Source organism: Macrobrachium rosenbergii, chromosome 51 (assembly GCF_040412425.1).
Source record: "Macrobrachium rosenbergii isolate ZJJX-2024 chromosome 51, ASM4041242v1, whole genome shotgun sequence".
Taxonomy (NCBI): Eukaryota; Metazoa; Arthropoda; class Malacostraca; order Decapoda; family Palaemonidae; genus Macrobrachium; species Macrobrachium rosenbergii.
Window position 1 is genome coordinate 71,576,177 of NC_089791.1, and position 17,683 is coordinate 71,593,859.

General features: G+C 38.8%; 2 protein-coding genes across 2 annotated transcripts in view; both read right to left on the reverse strand.

The window, feature by feature from the left end:
- Positions 1–7,166: 7,166 nt before the first annotated feature.
- On the reverse strand, positions 7,167–12,086 carry LOC136833103 (uncharacterized). Its single transcript, XM_067094749.1, has 2 exons — positions 11,433–12,086; positions 7,167–7,364 (listed from the first exon to the last, which is right to left on the reverse strand). Exons 1-2 carry the CDS (start codon positions 12,084–12,086, stop codon positions 7,167–7,169), a joined length of 852 nt encoding a protein of 283 aa, XP_066950850.1.
- A 3,275-nt stretch (positions 12,087–15,361) lies between these two features.
- LOC136833481 (proclotting enzyme-like) overlaps positions 15,362–17,683 on the reverse strand; it is a 162,728-nt gene continuing 160,406 nt past the window's right edge. The window contains exon 9 of the mRNA XM_067095697.1: positions 15,362–16,563. Within this exon, the coding sequence (XP_066951798.1) occupies positions 16,393–16,563 (171 nt within the window). The 3' untranslated portion in view covers positions 15,362–16,392. The remainder of the gene's footprint in view (positions 16,564–17,683) is intronic.

Genomic DNA, 17,683 nt, shown 5'->3' on the forward strand with positions numbered 1-17,683 from the left:
TACTTGTCGCAATACAAAGATGGCATCTGTTGTCCCTTTTCCTGGCATGAACCCAAACTGTTCGTCACTTATAGATGTTTCATCCCTTAGCCTTGCCTCTATTATTCTTTCATAGATTTTCACGGTATGTGCCATCAGCTTTATGCCCCGATAGTTGGCACAATCTTGGATGTCCCCTTTTTCTTTGTAAATGGGGACTAGCAGGCTGTTTCTCCAGGCGTCAGGTATCTTCTCCTGCTGGTAGATCTTATTGAACAAGTCCCACAAGATGTTAATTCCCTCCTCTCCTAAGCACCTCCACACCTCGACTGGTATTCCATCTGGTCCCACTGCTTTACCTTTCTTCATTTTACTTAGTGCCCGTCTCGCTCCTCTCCGACTAATCCTGGAAACTTCTCTTTCATTTGCTACTCCATCCTCAATGATATTCCTGGGATTTCCTTCATTTAGAAGATTTTCAAAATACTCTCTCCATCTACTTTTAATTTCCTCCTCTTTTGTTAGAACCTTACCATTTCCATCTTTAATTTGCTTAATGTGTGTGAGGTCTTCTGCTGCTTTGTCTCTAGCTTTGGCTATCCTGTGGATGTTTCTTTGGCCCTCCAGTGTGTCAACATTCTCATACAGATCATTGAAAGCAGCAGCCTTGGCTCTGGCAACTTGTTTTGCAACTTTCTTTGCTTCTTTTGATATTTGCTAATTTTCTTCTGTTTTGTGTTTATCATAGTTCTTTTGGGATTCTTTCTTTTTCTTGATCTTGTCTTGTGTGTCTTTATTCCACCACCAACTTTCTTTATCTTTTGGGGGACCTTTGCCTGATGTTTTGCCTAAAATTTCCTCCCCATGCCTTAGGATCACATTGCTGTTAAACTCCCACCAATCATTTACATCATCTTCCAACTTTATTTCTCTCAGAACATTCTCCTTAAACCTAGATCTCAACTCCACATTTTCTGCCTTTTCTAGCTCCCACCATTTGATCTCAGGGTTACTTTTCCTCTTTCCCTTTGTCCCTTTTCGAATTGAAAGGTCCGCAACCACCAGCTTATGTTGTTGGACAACATTCTCTCCATATATCACTTTACAATCCTTTACTTCCTTAAGGTGTTGTCTCCTACAGAGCAGAAAATCAATTTGACTCTCTCTTCCACCACTTCTATATGTCACATAATCTTTCTTCATAAAGAATGTATTAATTAGTGCCATATCAAATACCACTGCGAAGTCTATGATGCCTTTGCCTTCTTCATTCCTCTCCCCCATTCCTAGTCCTCCATGGATTCTTGAAATCACTCTTCTATCTGTACCTATATGTCTATTGAAGTCTCCACCCAATACAACTCTCTCTTCCTCTGAGATTGATGTTAATACTTCATCCAACTCCCGCCAAAACATTGACTTCTCTTCCTCATCACATCCAGCTTGTGGGGCATAAGCACTTATCACATTTAGGACTTCTTCTGATAACATTAATTTGACCTTCATTATCCGACTACCACTTCTTTTGACTTCTACCACTTTTTCCTTCAGTTCACTGTTTACAATGATGCCTACTCCACTTCTACCATTCTCGTCTGCTCCACTGTACAGGAGCTTACATCCTCCTCCTATTTCCTTTGCCTTGTTCCCTCTCCACCTTGTTTCTTGCACACACAAGATGTCAACTCTCCTAGTATTCATCATCTCCGCCACCTCTCTACTCTTTCCTATCATACTACCCACATTTAGAGTCCCAATTCTAATCATACTTCTTTAACCACAATCGCCCACACCGCGGTAGCCCTTGCCTATTTATCGGAGAGGTCAGGCGAGGCCGCTGTGCGTCGCTTAACCGGGGTACGCCCTGGCATTCTCTCTGAATCTGGATTCAACTAACCATGGTTCTGGCATTGGGTTTTTACCGTCGGATGCCCTCCCTGTCACTAACCCTCTCTATTTACCCGGGCTTGGGACCGGCACCAAGTTGGGCTGGCTTGCCCCCCCAGTGGCTAGATGAATGCTTTCTCTCGGTTAGTAAACCATGAAAAGAATGGTGCAATATGCTCTTCGTTAGAAAAAAATTATGAATGTTGGATATTATTTCCTTAGCGATGCACTATACTTTGATGTAAAATACAAGAGTATGGTAGTATTTTTCTCATAGTATTTCTCATAAGAAGCGCGTAAGAAATCCACGCTGAATCCTAAAAAGGTGAGCTCTCTAGATATAGATATAGATATATATTTCTGGGTTTTTCTCTACAAATAAATCCAGAAAAGGTATAGGCTAAGGTGCTTGAAGCTTTCCATTGCAAATTTAGTTTTTACATGTTGAGCATTAAGGTAGTCGATGAATGGTGCAGTCTACTCTTCTTTTTTAAAATATCTTGTAAATATCATATACGTAATGTTTTTAAAGGGTTAAATACCTTAGGCCTGCTCGACAACCTTTTGTGTTTGTAAAATCTCATACGTATCGTAGCTGGTAACAGGGTTTCGCACAGGCAATCCCTCAATTTCTTTTAAGTACATAATTATGATTAAAGATGAAATAGTTGTCTTGTGTTACCAAGCTTGCACAATGTGCAAATTCATATTTCAATAGAATTGTAAACGCATTCATTCCCATTATTTTCATGGCTTCCTTAATCAAGATATTAGTATAGAGAGGATAAGCTGGCCACTAACTCCACCCACCGTAGGTGACGTCCCTACGAGGGCGAGCTCTGTGATTGGCTGGAAATTTTCGGGTGCAATACCAGTACACATTTCGGGAATATGCCTAGGGTTAGCGCAAAGCCTGGCATCCTGTAACTTGGCCTGAAGGTCCGCCCTGGTGAATCGCCCTTTTACTCATTTACCTGTTCAAGTTTACGTAGGGTTTGCCACGGGCCTCCTCACTTCTAAACAATTGTGCAAGTCGAATCACAAAAGCTGTCCTGCACCCACGGGGACAATGACTTATCATAGCCGCCATTCTTGAAGCATTGACAAGGTATGAATATTCATTCAGAATTTCAGAGACAGCTGTTTGTCGTCATCACCTTGTGGGAGGAGTCGAGACGTCATATGTTTACGTCACGTATAACTTTGAACCCATACATTAGAGTGTTCCGCCACTGGCTTCGGCTGCTTTATTTTACTCTTATGAATATACTTTTTTCTAATATAATTGATAAAGAATGCGGACGAAAATTAGGTAGGGATGTAAAGTATACTATGGCTAAGTAATATATTTGTCAAATGCACAGAAAAAAAGTTATTCAGGAAAAACACCGGGACTAAGGCACTGAATCTCATAGTAATTTCAAATATGAATCATCATATCTCATCTTTTTTGAGCTATTTTAAATCTAATAAAAGGGAAATAATAACCTTGTAACAATGAAATAGTAATTAATAATTCTTAACAGTATATACCAGTGGTGGTAGCTACAGTGGTAAGCCACCACGACTGGTAGTGATAGTAGCAGGCGGAGTTCTGGACGCACCACTTCACTTCTCTTCCCATCATGATGCGTCAACACACTATTTTAGTCAGCTGACTCTTTAGAAAAAAGTAAGTATACCTTAGTTTTACCAGACCACTGAGTTGATTAACAGCTCTCCTAGGGCTTTAGAACTGTGCAGGGATGCCATTCTAAATTTTCATTTTATTTTATTTATATTTTATTTTCTATTATGTGCTAGTAATTGTTCGTGACACACACACACATGTACAATAATATTATATGATTTATAAAGAGAGGGAGGGAGGTAGGGAAGCAAATTTGGTTGCTTTGACGTGCATACAGAAAGATCGGTATATGTAGGCTTACAGTACCTGTCTGGGTCATGTTGCATAAAACTCACTCAGCCAGCAGCTAGTCAGTAGTGTTACAGTGTACAATGTCCAGTGTCACCAAACGTACGATTTAAATAAAACAAGTAGGCCCAGAAAGATTTGGCCCCTTTGTACCAAGCACGATACCACCGTTCGGTTTTGTACTATAATTTAACTACATCCCTGTTACTATTATTGATTTTATAAAATATAGATTATTCCCTTTTACTTACAAAAGGACTGCAAGAAATGTTGTAAAGTAATTGTATTTGACAGTTTTTATTTAGTCTCTCTCTCATTTAGCCTAAACAGTCGGACATGGGCAAAATTGTGTGTGTGTGTGTGTGTGTGTGTGTGCGTGTTTTTTTGTTTTTTTTTATTTGTGTCTCACTCAATAATATGTAGCCTACTGCTTGATACCTACGCCCACCCTGGAATTATAAAAGCTTCCCAAGTCCATTTTACATTCATATAACTTCCGTATTCTTTTTTTCTTTCACCATTTTATTCTCTCATAAGAAAACTATTACTCTTAACATACGGTTTGGCATTTAATATATGCTACCAAATGTTCTTTTGCTTGTGGAATATAGTCAAAATACAAAAAAAAAAACTTTATTCTCTACCACAATATGTATCTAACTATAGTTAATTCACACCGGCCGTGCATCTGATATATTATAACCCCGTCTCCTATGACGCTCCTGATTGGCCATTGATCAGCCAGTCAAAGGGCTGGAAAGTGCCCAGTCCGTTCCAGCCATCACCGACACAGCATCTACGCTGCAACCTCTCCTCATGAAATATGTCTTTCAAAAGTTATAACTTTCATTACACCTCAGTTTTACCCGAAGAAAAGTAGTGTTTCTCATTTTCATCACTAAACATCGTCAAGCCAATGATTTAAGGATTATAATGATATATATGAATTATGCACTTCAGTAAACTTAATGCTAAAATACTGAAAAAGACATATTTCATGAGGAGAGGTCGCAGCGTAGATGTTCACTCGGTGACGGCTGGAAAGGACTGACCAGTTTCCAGCCCTGTGACTGGCTGATCAATGGCCAATCAGGAGCGTCATAGGAGACGGGGTTAGATATCAGATGCACGGGTGGTGTGAATTAACTTTTTATAGTGAGATACATATTGTGGTAAAGAATAAAGGGGTTTTTTTTGTATTTTGACTATATTCCACAAGCAACAGAACATTTGGTAGCATATATTAAATGCCTAAACGGTATATTGAGAGTAATCCTAGTTACAGCCTACGTGTGAGGATGATATAACAGTAAGATTTGGTGACCCCTTTGCGGTCCCCCTGAGACGCCTTTGCGGTCCCCTAGAGGACCGCGGACCCCAGTTTGAGAACCACTGCGAGTCTGACAGGAACGTGCTCCAAATGCATTGCAACAATTGTCTCTCGCTGAACATGGAATGTTTCTTGGCCAGGCAGACGGTCCATCGTGAACGTGGAGGGCATGACAAAACAGCTGAGTTTGACCGATAAATCACGACATCGATAACAATAGAGTGAGGTCGCAAGGTTCACACTGCTAAGGTTTTTTTTTTTATCTTTGATTGCATTTTGTGAGTTTCTAATGTTTTCTGTAAAATTTAACAAATGGAATCGTTCAACTACTATCAGCTGTAGAACTGACAATATAAGGACTATGTGATACTACTAGTGATAGCTGGCTCCTATTGTTGCCGAAACGTGGAAATGTGGCCTCCTCCGGAATGGAAGTTTTGATGCGCAACATGATTGGGTGAGGAAGTGGGGTGTCTATTTTACCGTCTGCCACACCAAGTGTCGAAAGAATTTCACACTCTTTTTAGGGGTTTATTGTAGTCACATATATTAGTTTCTTATATAATTCATTGACCTATATTCTCGGTCATTTGCATATTTAAATATCTGTTTATATGATAATGACTGAATAAAGAGCCATCAAAGGATGGTTGTTGGCGCCGAATCAAGAAGCAGCAGAAGTCGATTGAGCAATGTTTTGATTGACACGTCGAATGCAGACGATTATAACAAAGTTACAGCAGTTTAGGTTTCCATCTAAATAGGTAACTTAAACCTACTTAAAATTGTTTTAATAAATGCAAAAAGTTATTGTGATTAACTCAATGATCTTTAGACTGTGAAGGAAAGCTCTGGGTTGAATGACTTTAAAATTTAGGCGAGCGTGCTTGTCGGTGGTGTGGAAATGTGGCGCACTGTATTATGTCAGTGGCTGTGATGTGACGTTTTTTATCACTTCGTTTCGTTCACGTGAATTTTTCTGTATGGAAAATAGTTTTAAGCAATGATATATAACATGACATTCTAAAGATGACAGTGACTGTTTTCAAAGTCATTACATAAGATTTTTTCAATCTTCGAACAGAAAAATGGATTAATCAGGCATGAATCGAAAAATTATGAACTCTCCCAATTCTAATTTGGACGACTGTATTCTGACTGCTTATTATCCTTTACATTATGTTCTTGTAAAGATATAATGTCTACTTTATGCAAAATTATGAAATTAACAAGTTTAATTTGTTTGTTTACACTACATAAACCTTCAACATTTATAGTGGCTATTGATAAAGTGAATGTAAACAAGAGTTTCAAGTAGTTCCTTATTATCCATTTTAAACCGTTTTGTCACCGTCCCTGTTTTTCACTTTCGTCTCGACGTTCATCCTCAACCTCCATGTCGTCTGAGCAAGTTCGTTCTTGGTCCTTTTTCAGCGTTATTCTGATGCTTGAGCAGTCGCTTATACTTGCTCGCCACACTTTGATTTCGTGATACCCTTTCCAGCGTTGTTATTAATGCTGACCTTTTCTTGTGTCCTTTTGTTCCCACAGTTTCTATCGGTGACTACTGATTATCCAAGAAGCGTAGCATGAATCTGTTTAACTTCATGTTGTTCAGCGTCCTTTTCACCTTCGTCCATCTTATCATTTTCGTCATTATCACCTTGTTCCCTGTGTATTTGTACTTCAGTTGTTCTACTGACAGCACCTCCATCTTCCGAGGATAGCTTGCAAGCAAAAGGTCTCCTCATCACTTTCAGCCACGTGATCTGGTCAACTTTTCCTTTCAGTCGTGTCTTGGGCCGTTTTCCTTTCTTTGCCAAGACTCTTCTAAATCTTCGTCAATATTACATATCAAAGAGGGTTCTGTTTCCAAAAGACTAGTGTCACTATTGTTGCAGTGGTTACATTTACCTTTTGATTGTTCATTTTCGTCGCCATTCGTTTTATTTGCCTTCTCATGTTCGCTCCTTCCAGGATCCAGTTTCAAGATCCCGTTGTCATCGGATTCAGGTTGGTTCCTTTGGCCTGACTTCATATCAGGAGTCTTTTTCATTCCACATGGTCAAGGTCAATTCCTTGTCGATTGGAGTGACAGTCTCTCAGCATGTGACCCTCCTGGCCACATTTGTAGCAAGCCCTTTTCTGGCCATTGTACAGGTTAGTCAAATTATATCCATTAACACTAATCGATGAAGGAGTATTCTCCCTAATTTTTATCTTGACAGTGTGCGTTCCAGTCAGTAAACCCTGAAGTGGCCCATTACTAAACTTATTGTTTCTTATTCCTTCAACTTTTCCGTACTTGCTCATACTGTTTATGACTGACTCATCCACCAACCCAAAAGGTGCATTCCTTAATGATGGATGCGTCTGTTACAGCAGTGCCGATGTTAATTAACTATCTTTACCGCATCTACTGTACTTCATTTATCTTTATGACTTTATCCTTATATTCCCTCACAACTTCCATGTCTCTCTTCAGATCCAAATTTCACCACTATTTTTTTTTCTGCTAACATTCTGTACTGCTATTAAGTCCAAAATTCTAAGTTTCATTATTCTAAATAACACATCACTAAGACATTCAACTGAGACATATTTCAGCGAAAACTGGGGTAACGAGCCCATTCTGCAAGTCTGTAAGGCTAAACAAAAAGAAAACATACACTGTCTAAGAAACGCTGAACGAGACCTCGAGGCAAAACGCCTCAGGGCATATGAAGTTACCGGCCAGCAACCAGTGACGCACTCTTGTGTACGCTACTTAAAAAATACACACTTCCCTATAACAAAAAGGAGTTACACACCAATTTGTGAAGTCACGTCACTTTAACGTACACTATGGCTTAGTCATAGTCTGAATGAGCCACTTATAACTCCAAAAAACACCAAACAATGAAGAGCTTGTAGGTACACGTGTTCCTTGCTTTTCTTTCTAGGTTAGTGTGGGTTTGCTTTCTCGCCTGACAATGTTGCGCATTTTCAAGTACTGCTAACTTATGCGCGCATATGCCTTTAAGATAGCGGTGGGCGGAAATGAAGTCACAGAAAAAAAAAAATCACAGTAAAAAAGTCACATTAATTTATGGTGGCCGGTAATAAAGGCACAGGGAAAAATTCACAATATTTCATGGGGTCATCTTCATGATATTTACAGTCTTTTGTTTACGTTTTTATGGTAATTCCCAACGGCCTTGTACTAAACACGCCGCAAAGGTGTATACATACCTGGTTCAAACAAAAAAAAAAAAAAAAATCCACAACGGTGGATATCCTACATACCGGGTTCAAAACCCTTGTGGGTCAATATAGAAAAGATTAATGTGACTTTTTTTCCTGTGACTTTTTTTCTTGTGACTTTTTTCTGTGACTTCTTTACCTGTGATTTTTTTTACCTGGATTCTAAGATAGCACAGAAAATTACTTAAAATTGCTTTATGTTTGCTTTTGAGTTTTTCAACTAACCTCGTTATCTCTGTCAGTTACCTAATTGATTTCATAATCCCCCTTTAATAAACACACATTCAGGAGCAGGTGTTAGTCAAGGAGCAGCGAGGTTGTCTCTGAAACAATATCCTCGGCAGACTGTCAGGGTTAATGGAATTTATCTTCGTCATTGAAAACCACTTGTGACTGAGCTTTATGTTATACTCAGTGATAATTATATCATAATATTACAGACTATTAGCTAAACTCATTTCATTCTCATTGCTTTTCTTTCTTTAATATAAGAGTTTTGGAGGTGATCATCCTTCCTCTGCGAAAAGGGAGCAAAGGCGTCATTCCAAATTTTGGATGATTTCGAGACTTCCTGTTTATAGGGCTGCAGTTAAGTATACCTTAGTTTAACCAGACTACTGAGCTGATTAACAGCTCTCCTAGGGCTGGCCTGAAGGATTAGATTTATTTTACGTGGCTTAGAACCAATTGGTTACCTAGGAACGGGACCTACAGCTTATTGTGGAATCCGAACCACATTATAGCGAGAAATGAATTTCTATCACCAGAAATAAAGTCCTCTTATTCTTCATTGGCCGGTCGGAGATTCGAACTCGCGGCCAGCAGAGTGCTAGCTGAGAACGGAACCCACTCTCCCAACGAGGAACATAGGGCTGCAGTGTCATTATGATAATGAACTGCGATTCCATCTCTCAGATTTCATTCACGGAAATCTGTCATCTGGGAAATCTGGTGGATTCACATAATAACGATTCTCTTGGTGAACACAGTCCAGAGATCCACATCAAGCCCCTTGACGCCTTCAGCACCTGACCACCTTGAAGACAAAGGCTGTGCTGGCACAAATTCTGCTGCTGACAAAACCAACCGTGAGATAGGCTGTCATGATGTCGTCGGGAAGGAACATTGTCATCATTGTTCTACAGCAGTTCTTTTGTTTCCCCTTTTGTTTTGTCATCGTACTTCAGCTGTGACGCGTTGCCGTAAATGAACCATGAACATGAATCACACAATTTAATATCCCTCTTATTATCATTACCTGATGGTCCACAAAGAATAGAATAACAGTAAGTTGTTCGTCTCGATGTTGTTCATTCAGTCTAATTGGCAATCACCTGAATTTCAAAGTATCTATTTTTGTTCTGGAAATAATTACCTGGTCGCTCATGAGTACTAGGAAATCTTTACTGTGAGCATTTGGAAATCTTAATTAATATAATGTGTGTATATATATATATATATATATATATATATATATATATATATATATATATATATATATATATATATATATATATATATATATATACTAAAGATAGAAATTTTAATTCATTATTCCGCTGCGGAATTACCAAAGTATTTGTTACTTTTTTTTTTTTTTTAACTAGGGATAACTGACTTGTTTTATAGTTTATCCTTAGTACTCGTATATTTACTCCTCTTTACTAGTAAGGGATAAACGGCTTTGTGTCAACATCTTGTGCTTTTTATTTATTTGTAAATTGATGAAAATCTATTCCATTATTTTCACTTATAATGTGAGCAGGGAGTTCCTTAATATACGATAAATATGCGCTTTGGAGACTTAGTCCGTCACTGCGGAGAGAGAAGGGAAGGGCTCTGGGCCACCACTGGACCGCGACTGACTGACTGGTCGATCAGTAGCTTCTCTTCAATCGACCACATTAGCCTGGTCACGACCCTCCCTTCAGATGGAAGACAAAAGCAATGTTCAAATTTTACACGCGTGATTGATTAGTTCCTTATCGTTTGTAGAGTAAAATTGTCACCAATTACAGTCCAACTGCAGTAATCCAAGTACGTGATTTTTTAAAATTTTAATTTCTATATAAATGTCCCTTTGAAGCCTCTCTCATGAAAAAAAATTGATTGTAGCATTTTGTGGTTACTGTGCATGTTTAAATCATTCACACCTCCATCTTTGACCTAGCATACCGGTTGCAAGTCATTATTATTTATTGATGATTTTTTTTGGTTTATCACAGTTATCCTATTTGACTCGGTATATTATATAGTGTGGGGTTCCAGGTTGCATCCTGCCTCCTTAGGAGTCCATCACTTACTATATGTGCTGTTTCTAGTAGCACACTCTCTGCATGAGTCCTGGAGCTACTTCGGCATCTAGTTTTTCCAGATTCCTTTTCAGGGATTTTGCAATCGTGCCTAGTGGTCCTGTGATTATGGGTACAATTTCCACTGGCATATCCCATATCCTTATTTCTATTTTCAGGTCTTGATACTTATCAATTTTTTCTTTCTTTCTCATCTACTCTGGTGTCCCATGGTATTGCGACATCAACGAGTGATGCTTTCTTCTTGATTTTGTCAATTAACGTCACGTCTGGTCTATTGGCACATAACCCCTATCTGTTCTGGTACCATAGTCCAGAGGATCTTTGCCTGATCATTTTCTATCACTCCCTCAAGTTGGTGTTTGTACCACTTATTACTGCAAGCTAGCTGATGTTTCTTGCACAGGCTCCAGTGGAGGGCTTTTGCTACTGAATCATGCCTCTTTTTGTGCTGGTTCTGTGCAAGTGCTGGACATATGCTTGCTATGTGGTTTATGGTTTTGTCTTTCATATTGCACTTCCTGCATATGGGTGAGATGTTATTTCCATCTATTGTTCTTTGGACATATCTGGCTCTTATGCCTCTTTTAGCATTCCTTCTGTTTCCTTTTTGAGTTCTTCCCTCTATAGCCATTGCCATGTTTCATCGCTGGCCAGTTCTTTAGTCTGTCTCATGTACTGTCCGTGAATTGTTTTGTTGTGCCATTCCTCTGTTCTATTTTTTTATTCCCCTGTCTCTGTATATTTCTGGGTCTTCGTCTACTTTTATCAGTCCTTCTTCCCTTGCACTCCTTAGCCACTCATCTTCACTGGTTTTCAGTAGCCTTCTCCTGTCTTCTTTTCGTGTTACACGTAGTCTTTCTGCATTTGCTCTTGGGTATAGTGCTTTGTGTATTGTCATGGGTTTCCTAGTTTTCTGGTCTATGCTGTGGAGTTCAGCCTTCGTCCACTCCATTACTCCTGCGCTGTACCTGATTATTGGTACTGCCCATGTGTTTATAGCTTTGGTCATGTTTCCAACGTTGAGTTTTGACTTCGGTGTCACCTTAAGTCTCTGCATATATTCTTTCCTGATCATGTCCTTCATGTCTTGGCGTTTTATATCCTCTCCTTCTATTATTCCCAGGTATTTGTATCTTGTCTCATCTATGTGTTTGATGCTGTTCCCTTCCAGTATCCTTATCCCTTCAGCTTTTGTCATTTTGCCTTTTTGTATGTTGACCAAGGCGCATTTTTCTATTCCAAACTCCATCCTGATGTCCCCAGATACAATCCTTACAGTCTGGATTAGGGTATCTGTTTCCTTGACGCTCTTACCATACATCTTGATGTCGTTCATGAACATCAGATGGTTAATTCTGTTGCCTCCTTTCTTGTGTTGGTACCCAGCATCTATCGTCTGCAGTACTCTTGTCATGGGAATCTTGGCTGCTATGAAGAGTAGTGGGGACAGTGAGTCACATTGTAAGATCCCTCTCCTGATGTTAACCTCTGCCAGTCTTATCCCAGAGCTTGTAAGTACTGTATTCCAGTTGCACATTGTATTTTTTAGGAAACTGATGGTGTTTTCCTCTGCCCCATATTTTTTCAGACATTCTATTAGCCACATGTGCGGTACCATGTCGAAGACTTTCTTGCAGTCAATCCACGCCATGCTTAGGCTGGTTCTCCTTCTCTTTCTATTCTTCATTACCAGTTTGTCTATCAGGAGCTGGTCTTTTGTGCCCCTTCACTTCCTTCTGCAGCCTTTCTGTTGGTGGGGGATGGTGTTTGTATCCTCTAGGTCAGGGGTTCCCAAACTGGGGTACATGTACCCCCAGGGGTACATTTGCACGTTTCAGGGGGTACATTTGGTCTGAATGTTTTGGATAATAAAAAGGTATGTATTGTATGTGCTGGATCAAAATCTACATTACCTTAGTAATTGCTTTATTTCTGTTATCACCATTTAAGATACCTATGTAATCTACACATGCAGACTCCATAAATTTAAAATATCAAAATATTAAAATGCTCTTTTTTAATATTAAGCTTAAATTTTAGTGTTAGGGGTACATGGGAACCTATAAAAAAGCCCAAGGGGTACCAAGGAACAAAAAGTTTGGGAACCTCTGCTCTAGGTAGTTGTATAGCCTTTCACTGATGATACCTGTTAGTAACTTCCACGTTATTGGTAGGCAGGTGATAGGCCTGTAGTTACTTGCTATATTTCCCTTGTTCTTGTCTTTCCGTACTAAGGATGTTCTCCTTATGGTCATCCATTTGGATGCGTGGTGGTTTGTGATACAATGCTGGAGTTGTTCAGCGTGGGTGTAGGGTCTTGAAGTTTTTGAGCCAGTATCCATGGACTTCATCAGGACCTAGGGCTTTACTGTTGGGCATTTTCTTTCATTGGTGTCTGACTGTGTCTTCGTGATCTCGGTGAATCTTTATTTTATTCTCCCCATTTCTTCTGCCTTGACTTCCTTAGTTGGCTGCATAGTCTTTTCTGGTTGGCTCTGAAGAGTTTGTTCTGTTGGTATCCTTTAGCCCTGTTCATATACTGTTGGATCTTATGTGCTTTGGCTTTAAGCCTCTGTTTTATATCTTCTATTGTGTTGTTTAGTCACTTCTGTACTTTGTATTTCTCATTCAGTTCCTCTCTTGTTTTCTTGCTTCTTAGCCTCTTTTTTGCAATCTCTTTCAGTTTACTCAAGTCAAATCTCATCACCATGATTTGTTTTTCCAGGCACCTTTTCCAAGGCAGTTGCTGTTTTGGCTTCTGTTGGGTTGGTTGTGATGGTGGTGTTGGTGCTTGTATCCCCACGAGTTCTACTATTAGTCTTGCTCCTGCATATGCCAAGTTATTTGTTTCTGTGGTACTGGTGGTGCGCATTAGTCTAATTATTTCATTAACTTCACTTGTTTTCTCCCTTAGTTTCTTTGTGTTGTAGGCTTTCATGGAGGGGATCTTTGTTCTTTCTGCATCTGACTTCATCCATTCCAACTTCTCTGTTGAATGTTCGGTGTTTCCTCATGCATCACTGTTTGGTAGCTCATAATTCCTGTCATCTTCTGTGGCATCGTCTCTTAGTTCATCTTCTTGTCCTTCGTTACTGGGTGTTATTCCTCTTTCCTGTTCCTCTCTTTCTGTTGTGGAGAGCCAGTTTTTCTTCTTTATGTTCCTTACTTAGTCTGCCAGCCTCTGTTCTGTTTGAGGGGTGTTATTTCTCTCATTCCAGATGTTGGCCAATCTTCTGCTGTATCCTATTTCTGTCGGGTTGCTTCTGATGTAGCATCTCCATATTTCCTTTTTTTTTTTTTCTCTTGGCCATTTCTTCGTCTGGTTTGCTCTGTAGCTCCAGTCTCTGGTTGCTGGTTACTGTTATTGTGGTGATCAGTTGCTGGATGGCGACCTCCAAATAACTGACCGTCCTCCCTGCTCACTAGGCTGTATACCTGGCTGCCGGACGAAGCTCCTCTATTGGCAGAGGTTCCATTTCCATCGTTGTCGTTTAATCTTTTATTTCTTTCCATCATTGCTGAGTTTTGCTATTTTACCCATAGCTGGACCCTACCCCAACGGGAATAGGTACTCATTTACAGCTGAGTAGACTGGGGAAATTGTGGTAAAGATCATTTCCCAAGGAATCAACGCCGAGGAGAGTGGTCACCCATCCAACGACTGACCAGCCCAATGTTGTTTAACCAGTCCATCGATGAGCTAATCCACTTTGCCATGATGCCCATATTATTATTATTATTATTATTATTATTATTATTATTATTATTATTATTATTATTATTATTATTATTATTGCTGCTGATCTTTTCTTTGCTTACTAAACTTGGAAGGAAATTGCAAAATTTTTAGTTAATACTAATGATTTTATTTAGGTACCATCTGACCCCCAGAGTTGTTACAATATAATGACCAGATGGACATCTTTAATGTCTTAAATCTAAAGCACGGAACTCACGAGAACACATCATCGTGAAATATAAAACCAGAAACGCAGAAGAGAATACATTTTAATTAATGTATCAGTATAAATCTGTCTCAGAAATGAATAATAGTCATTTGTCTGTCATTAATATGAACGAGAATAGATGATGTGGCTGCGATCCATACATGCAGGATAAAAACTAAAAAAGTTTCATGAAATTATGGATCAAAGGTTAGAGAGAAAGGTCAGCCAATAAGGTATAGAGCTTCTAATTAACTACAGAGATAATTGGGAACTCTAACACAGAACAAGAGTACATGTCAATACATTTCGCTAAATATTCGAATGCAGTTTAGACCGTATGATGACAATAAGTCATGAAAGATTGCTAGATTATACAAGGAAACTGACGTTAAGAACAAGTTATTCATCGTGTCTCAGAAAACTAAAAGAACACAAGAGGATATTAAACCAAATCTTGAAGAAAGGGAAATGGGCAATAACGGAATAAAAATGAGTAAGGAAATAAATTCAAATCAAGATTCATTAAAAAAAAAATGAACTAATTGCAGACCTTAGCAGACATTTGGCTTCGGGAGAAAATGTGATAAAGGCAAAATGAAAATATTAAAAAGAAAAGAAATCGTGTTCAGAATTGGTTAAATAAAGAGGTGAAAGCTAAATCTTCGATAGGTATTTTTTTTCTTTTTTGGCTATGTAACGAGAGGTACTTTTTAAATCTTTTTATACAAACAAGTGAGGTACAAATCTGCTAACTTTTTTTTTTTTTTTTTTGCATAAGTGTCTCGAGGGTTTCCCCTCAGTGCTTTAGCAATCACTTTAAATCCTTACTGTCACTTTCAGACTCTGTTAAATGGCAGGTTAATTTTAACAGTTGACGATTGACACTTCCAGTCAGGGTTGCCAGATCTGGACTGTTAACAGTAGCGAGAAGCTGCCTTAAAAGTAGCGAATTTGTAATAAAAGTAGCCAATTTCTTTTCACTGGTTGGTTTGCATTAAGAAAAACATATTACAATACCTATGGGACATAACATTATTTCAGTAGCTTATTGCCATTACGGCTGCAGAAATTTGATGAAAATGTAATAACATAATTACTTACCAATATTTAAAATATTAGTTAATAAATTGCAGGCTATATAAAGCAGAGTAGTACATCCCTCCACTCCCCCTCTTCATAATTGCAGATTATCAAAAATGTCATTTCTTCATCAGCATCTACTGCAGCATCAGTTTTTTATATAGAAGAATCATATTTCAACATAGAATTCGGGGCTCGAAGGAAAAGCAACAAGTCCTGTTTTCTTCAAGATATGTTTTGATTCTCAAAATTGATGTCAAAAGTTCTAATCCTATTCTGTTTCTCAATTTAGACTTCACAGATGTTACTCCCGAAAATACCCTTTCAATCAGGGCATTGCTTATTGGCAAACTATATACTTCTAATGCAAACTCAGCAATATCAACTAGTAGCCCAAATGTAGCCCAATTCATTTTAAAAGTAGCCCAAAAAGACGCAGGTAGCGAAAGTAAGAATTTAGTAGCACAGGGCTTTCAAAAGTAGCCCAATTCGCTACTTGTAGCCCAATCTGGCAACCCTGCTTCCAGTATGATAGTCGATACAAAACCAATTCTTTATGAATCTCATATGTGCTTCCACAGCTTGTGCTGTGGTTTACATAACAGCATTTGTCTCACTGAGTGGTCTTCTTACAGCGTGATGATAATTGTTCCAGGGTGATGAATATTCTTTTAATCCTGATGAAATCAGCTTTTAACAATCTGTCGATGTAGTCACTTCTGTGATCCATGGCACGTAGTTGACCACGTGGGTATAAACGCCCGGGGTGTTTGGATAAGCACATCTGTACCCAAAGCTGACTATTCCTGCCAAAACCCATCGACGGTCTTCCAGCTGTGTGACCAAAGGGCCTCCGCTGTCTCCCTGGAAAATATGACAATGAGGGGAAATTACACTTTAATGGTGGCTGGTACCTTCCCGATCACTTAAAACCATTTACCATTACGCCTGCAAATAATTACTGTAAGGTACTGCTACAGAAGTCTCACCGATTTAGAAGTTGTACATAAGTGTTTACGAGAAATTCCAAGGATGTCTACAGACCTGAGTGATATTATTAGAGTCACTGACATAAACCCTGCGGTATTAACATCCTGTCTCTTAAAAACTTTCATGAGGAATGCTCGTGAATATCCTGGTCTAGGTTTCAAGACATAGATAAACTTGAAAAAATAAATGTCCTTCCATCATAGATGTTTTCGAGAAAGAAGAAGAAAGTCATTTGGTAACTTGGTAAAGTCGCACTGTAAACCCACCAAATGCTGTAAGACACCTTACTATATAGTCGAGGAGAATGCTGTGAACTCCACAGTCTCGGTCACGTTCTCTCCCCCCCTCCCCCCCACCTGTACGGGGCATTTACTTAAACTGTACCTGAATCCACGATTAAAGAACAAGAGTACATGGAAAAACTCATTATCCAGACCAGTGCTGATCTTAAGGGCCGAAAGAATCCATTCCAGTATGCAATAAAAAAAAAAATATGCAGAATGGGCTTCAAAAAGAAAACAAACTGGTTTAAAACAAAAATTACTCCAGAAGTTAGTTCTTGCGACCCTTATAGAAGTGTTACTCAGGATCTTCAGTAGCATCACACAGGTGTTTCATTAACATTATGGCTCACCAAAAGAAAAAGAAATAGATTACTAACTTAGTATATCGGTCTACATGTTCAACAGCGGACTCTGAATCCTTGAAACCTAGATATGTCTGACACCCCACTAGAACTAAGGTTTTGACCTGTGATTCAAAATTAAACAATTGATGGAGCGACTAAAATCATTCATGCAGAGGTTGTCTCGTTATACCAAATGACTAATTAATGTACAAATTTATTCTAATTATATTTTATCAAGGCAAATTTAAATTTTCAGTGAACTTATCCAAAAAGAGGGCTTGGATTCGTTCTCCAGAATATATATACTGTATGTATGTATGTATGTATGTATGTATATGTATATGTATATATATATATATATATATA

Excerpts from the sequence above, each read along its gene's own strand:
- LOC136833103 (XM_067094749.1), bottom strand. The coding sequence starts at position 12,086 with ATGACAAGAGTACTGCAGACGATAGATGCTGGGTACCAACACAAGAAA. Across the intron at positions 7,365-11,432 it reads GGGAAGAAGGACTGATAAAA|GGTTTACTGACTGGAACGCA; the intron begins GTAGACGAAGAC and ends GGGCCACTTCAG.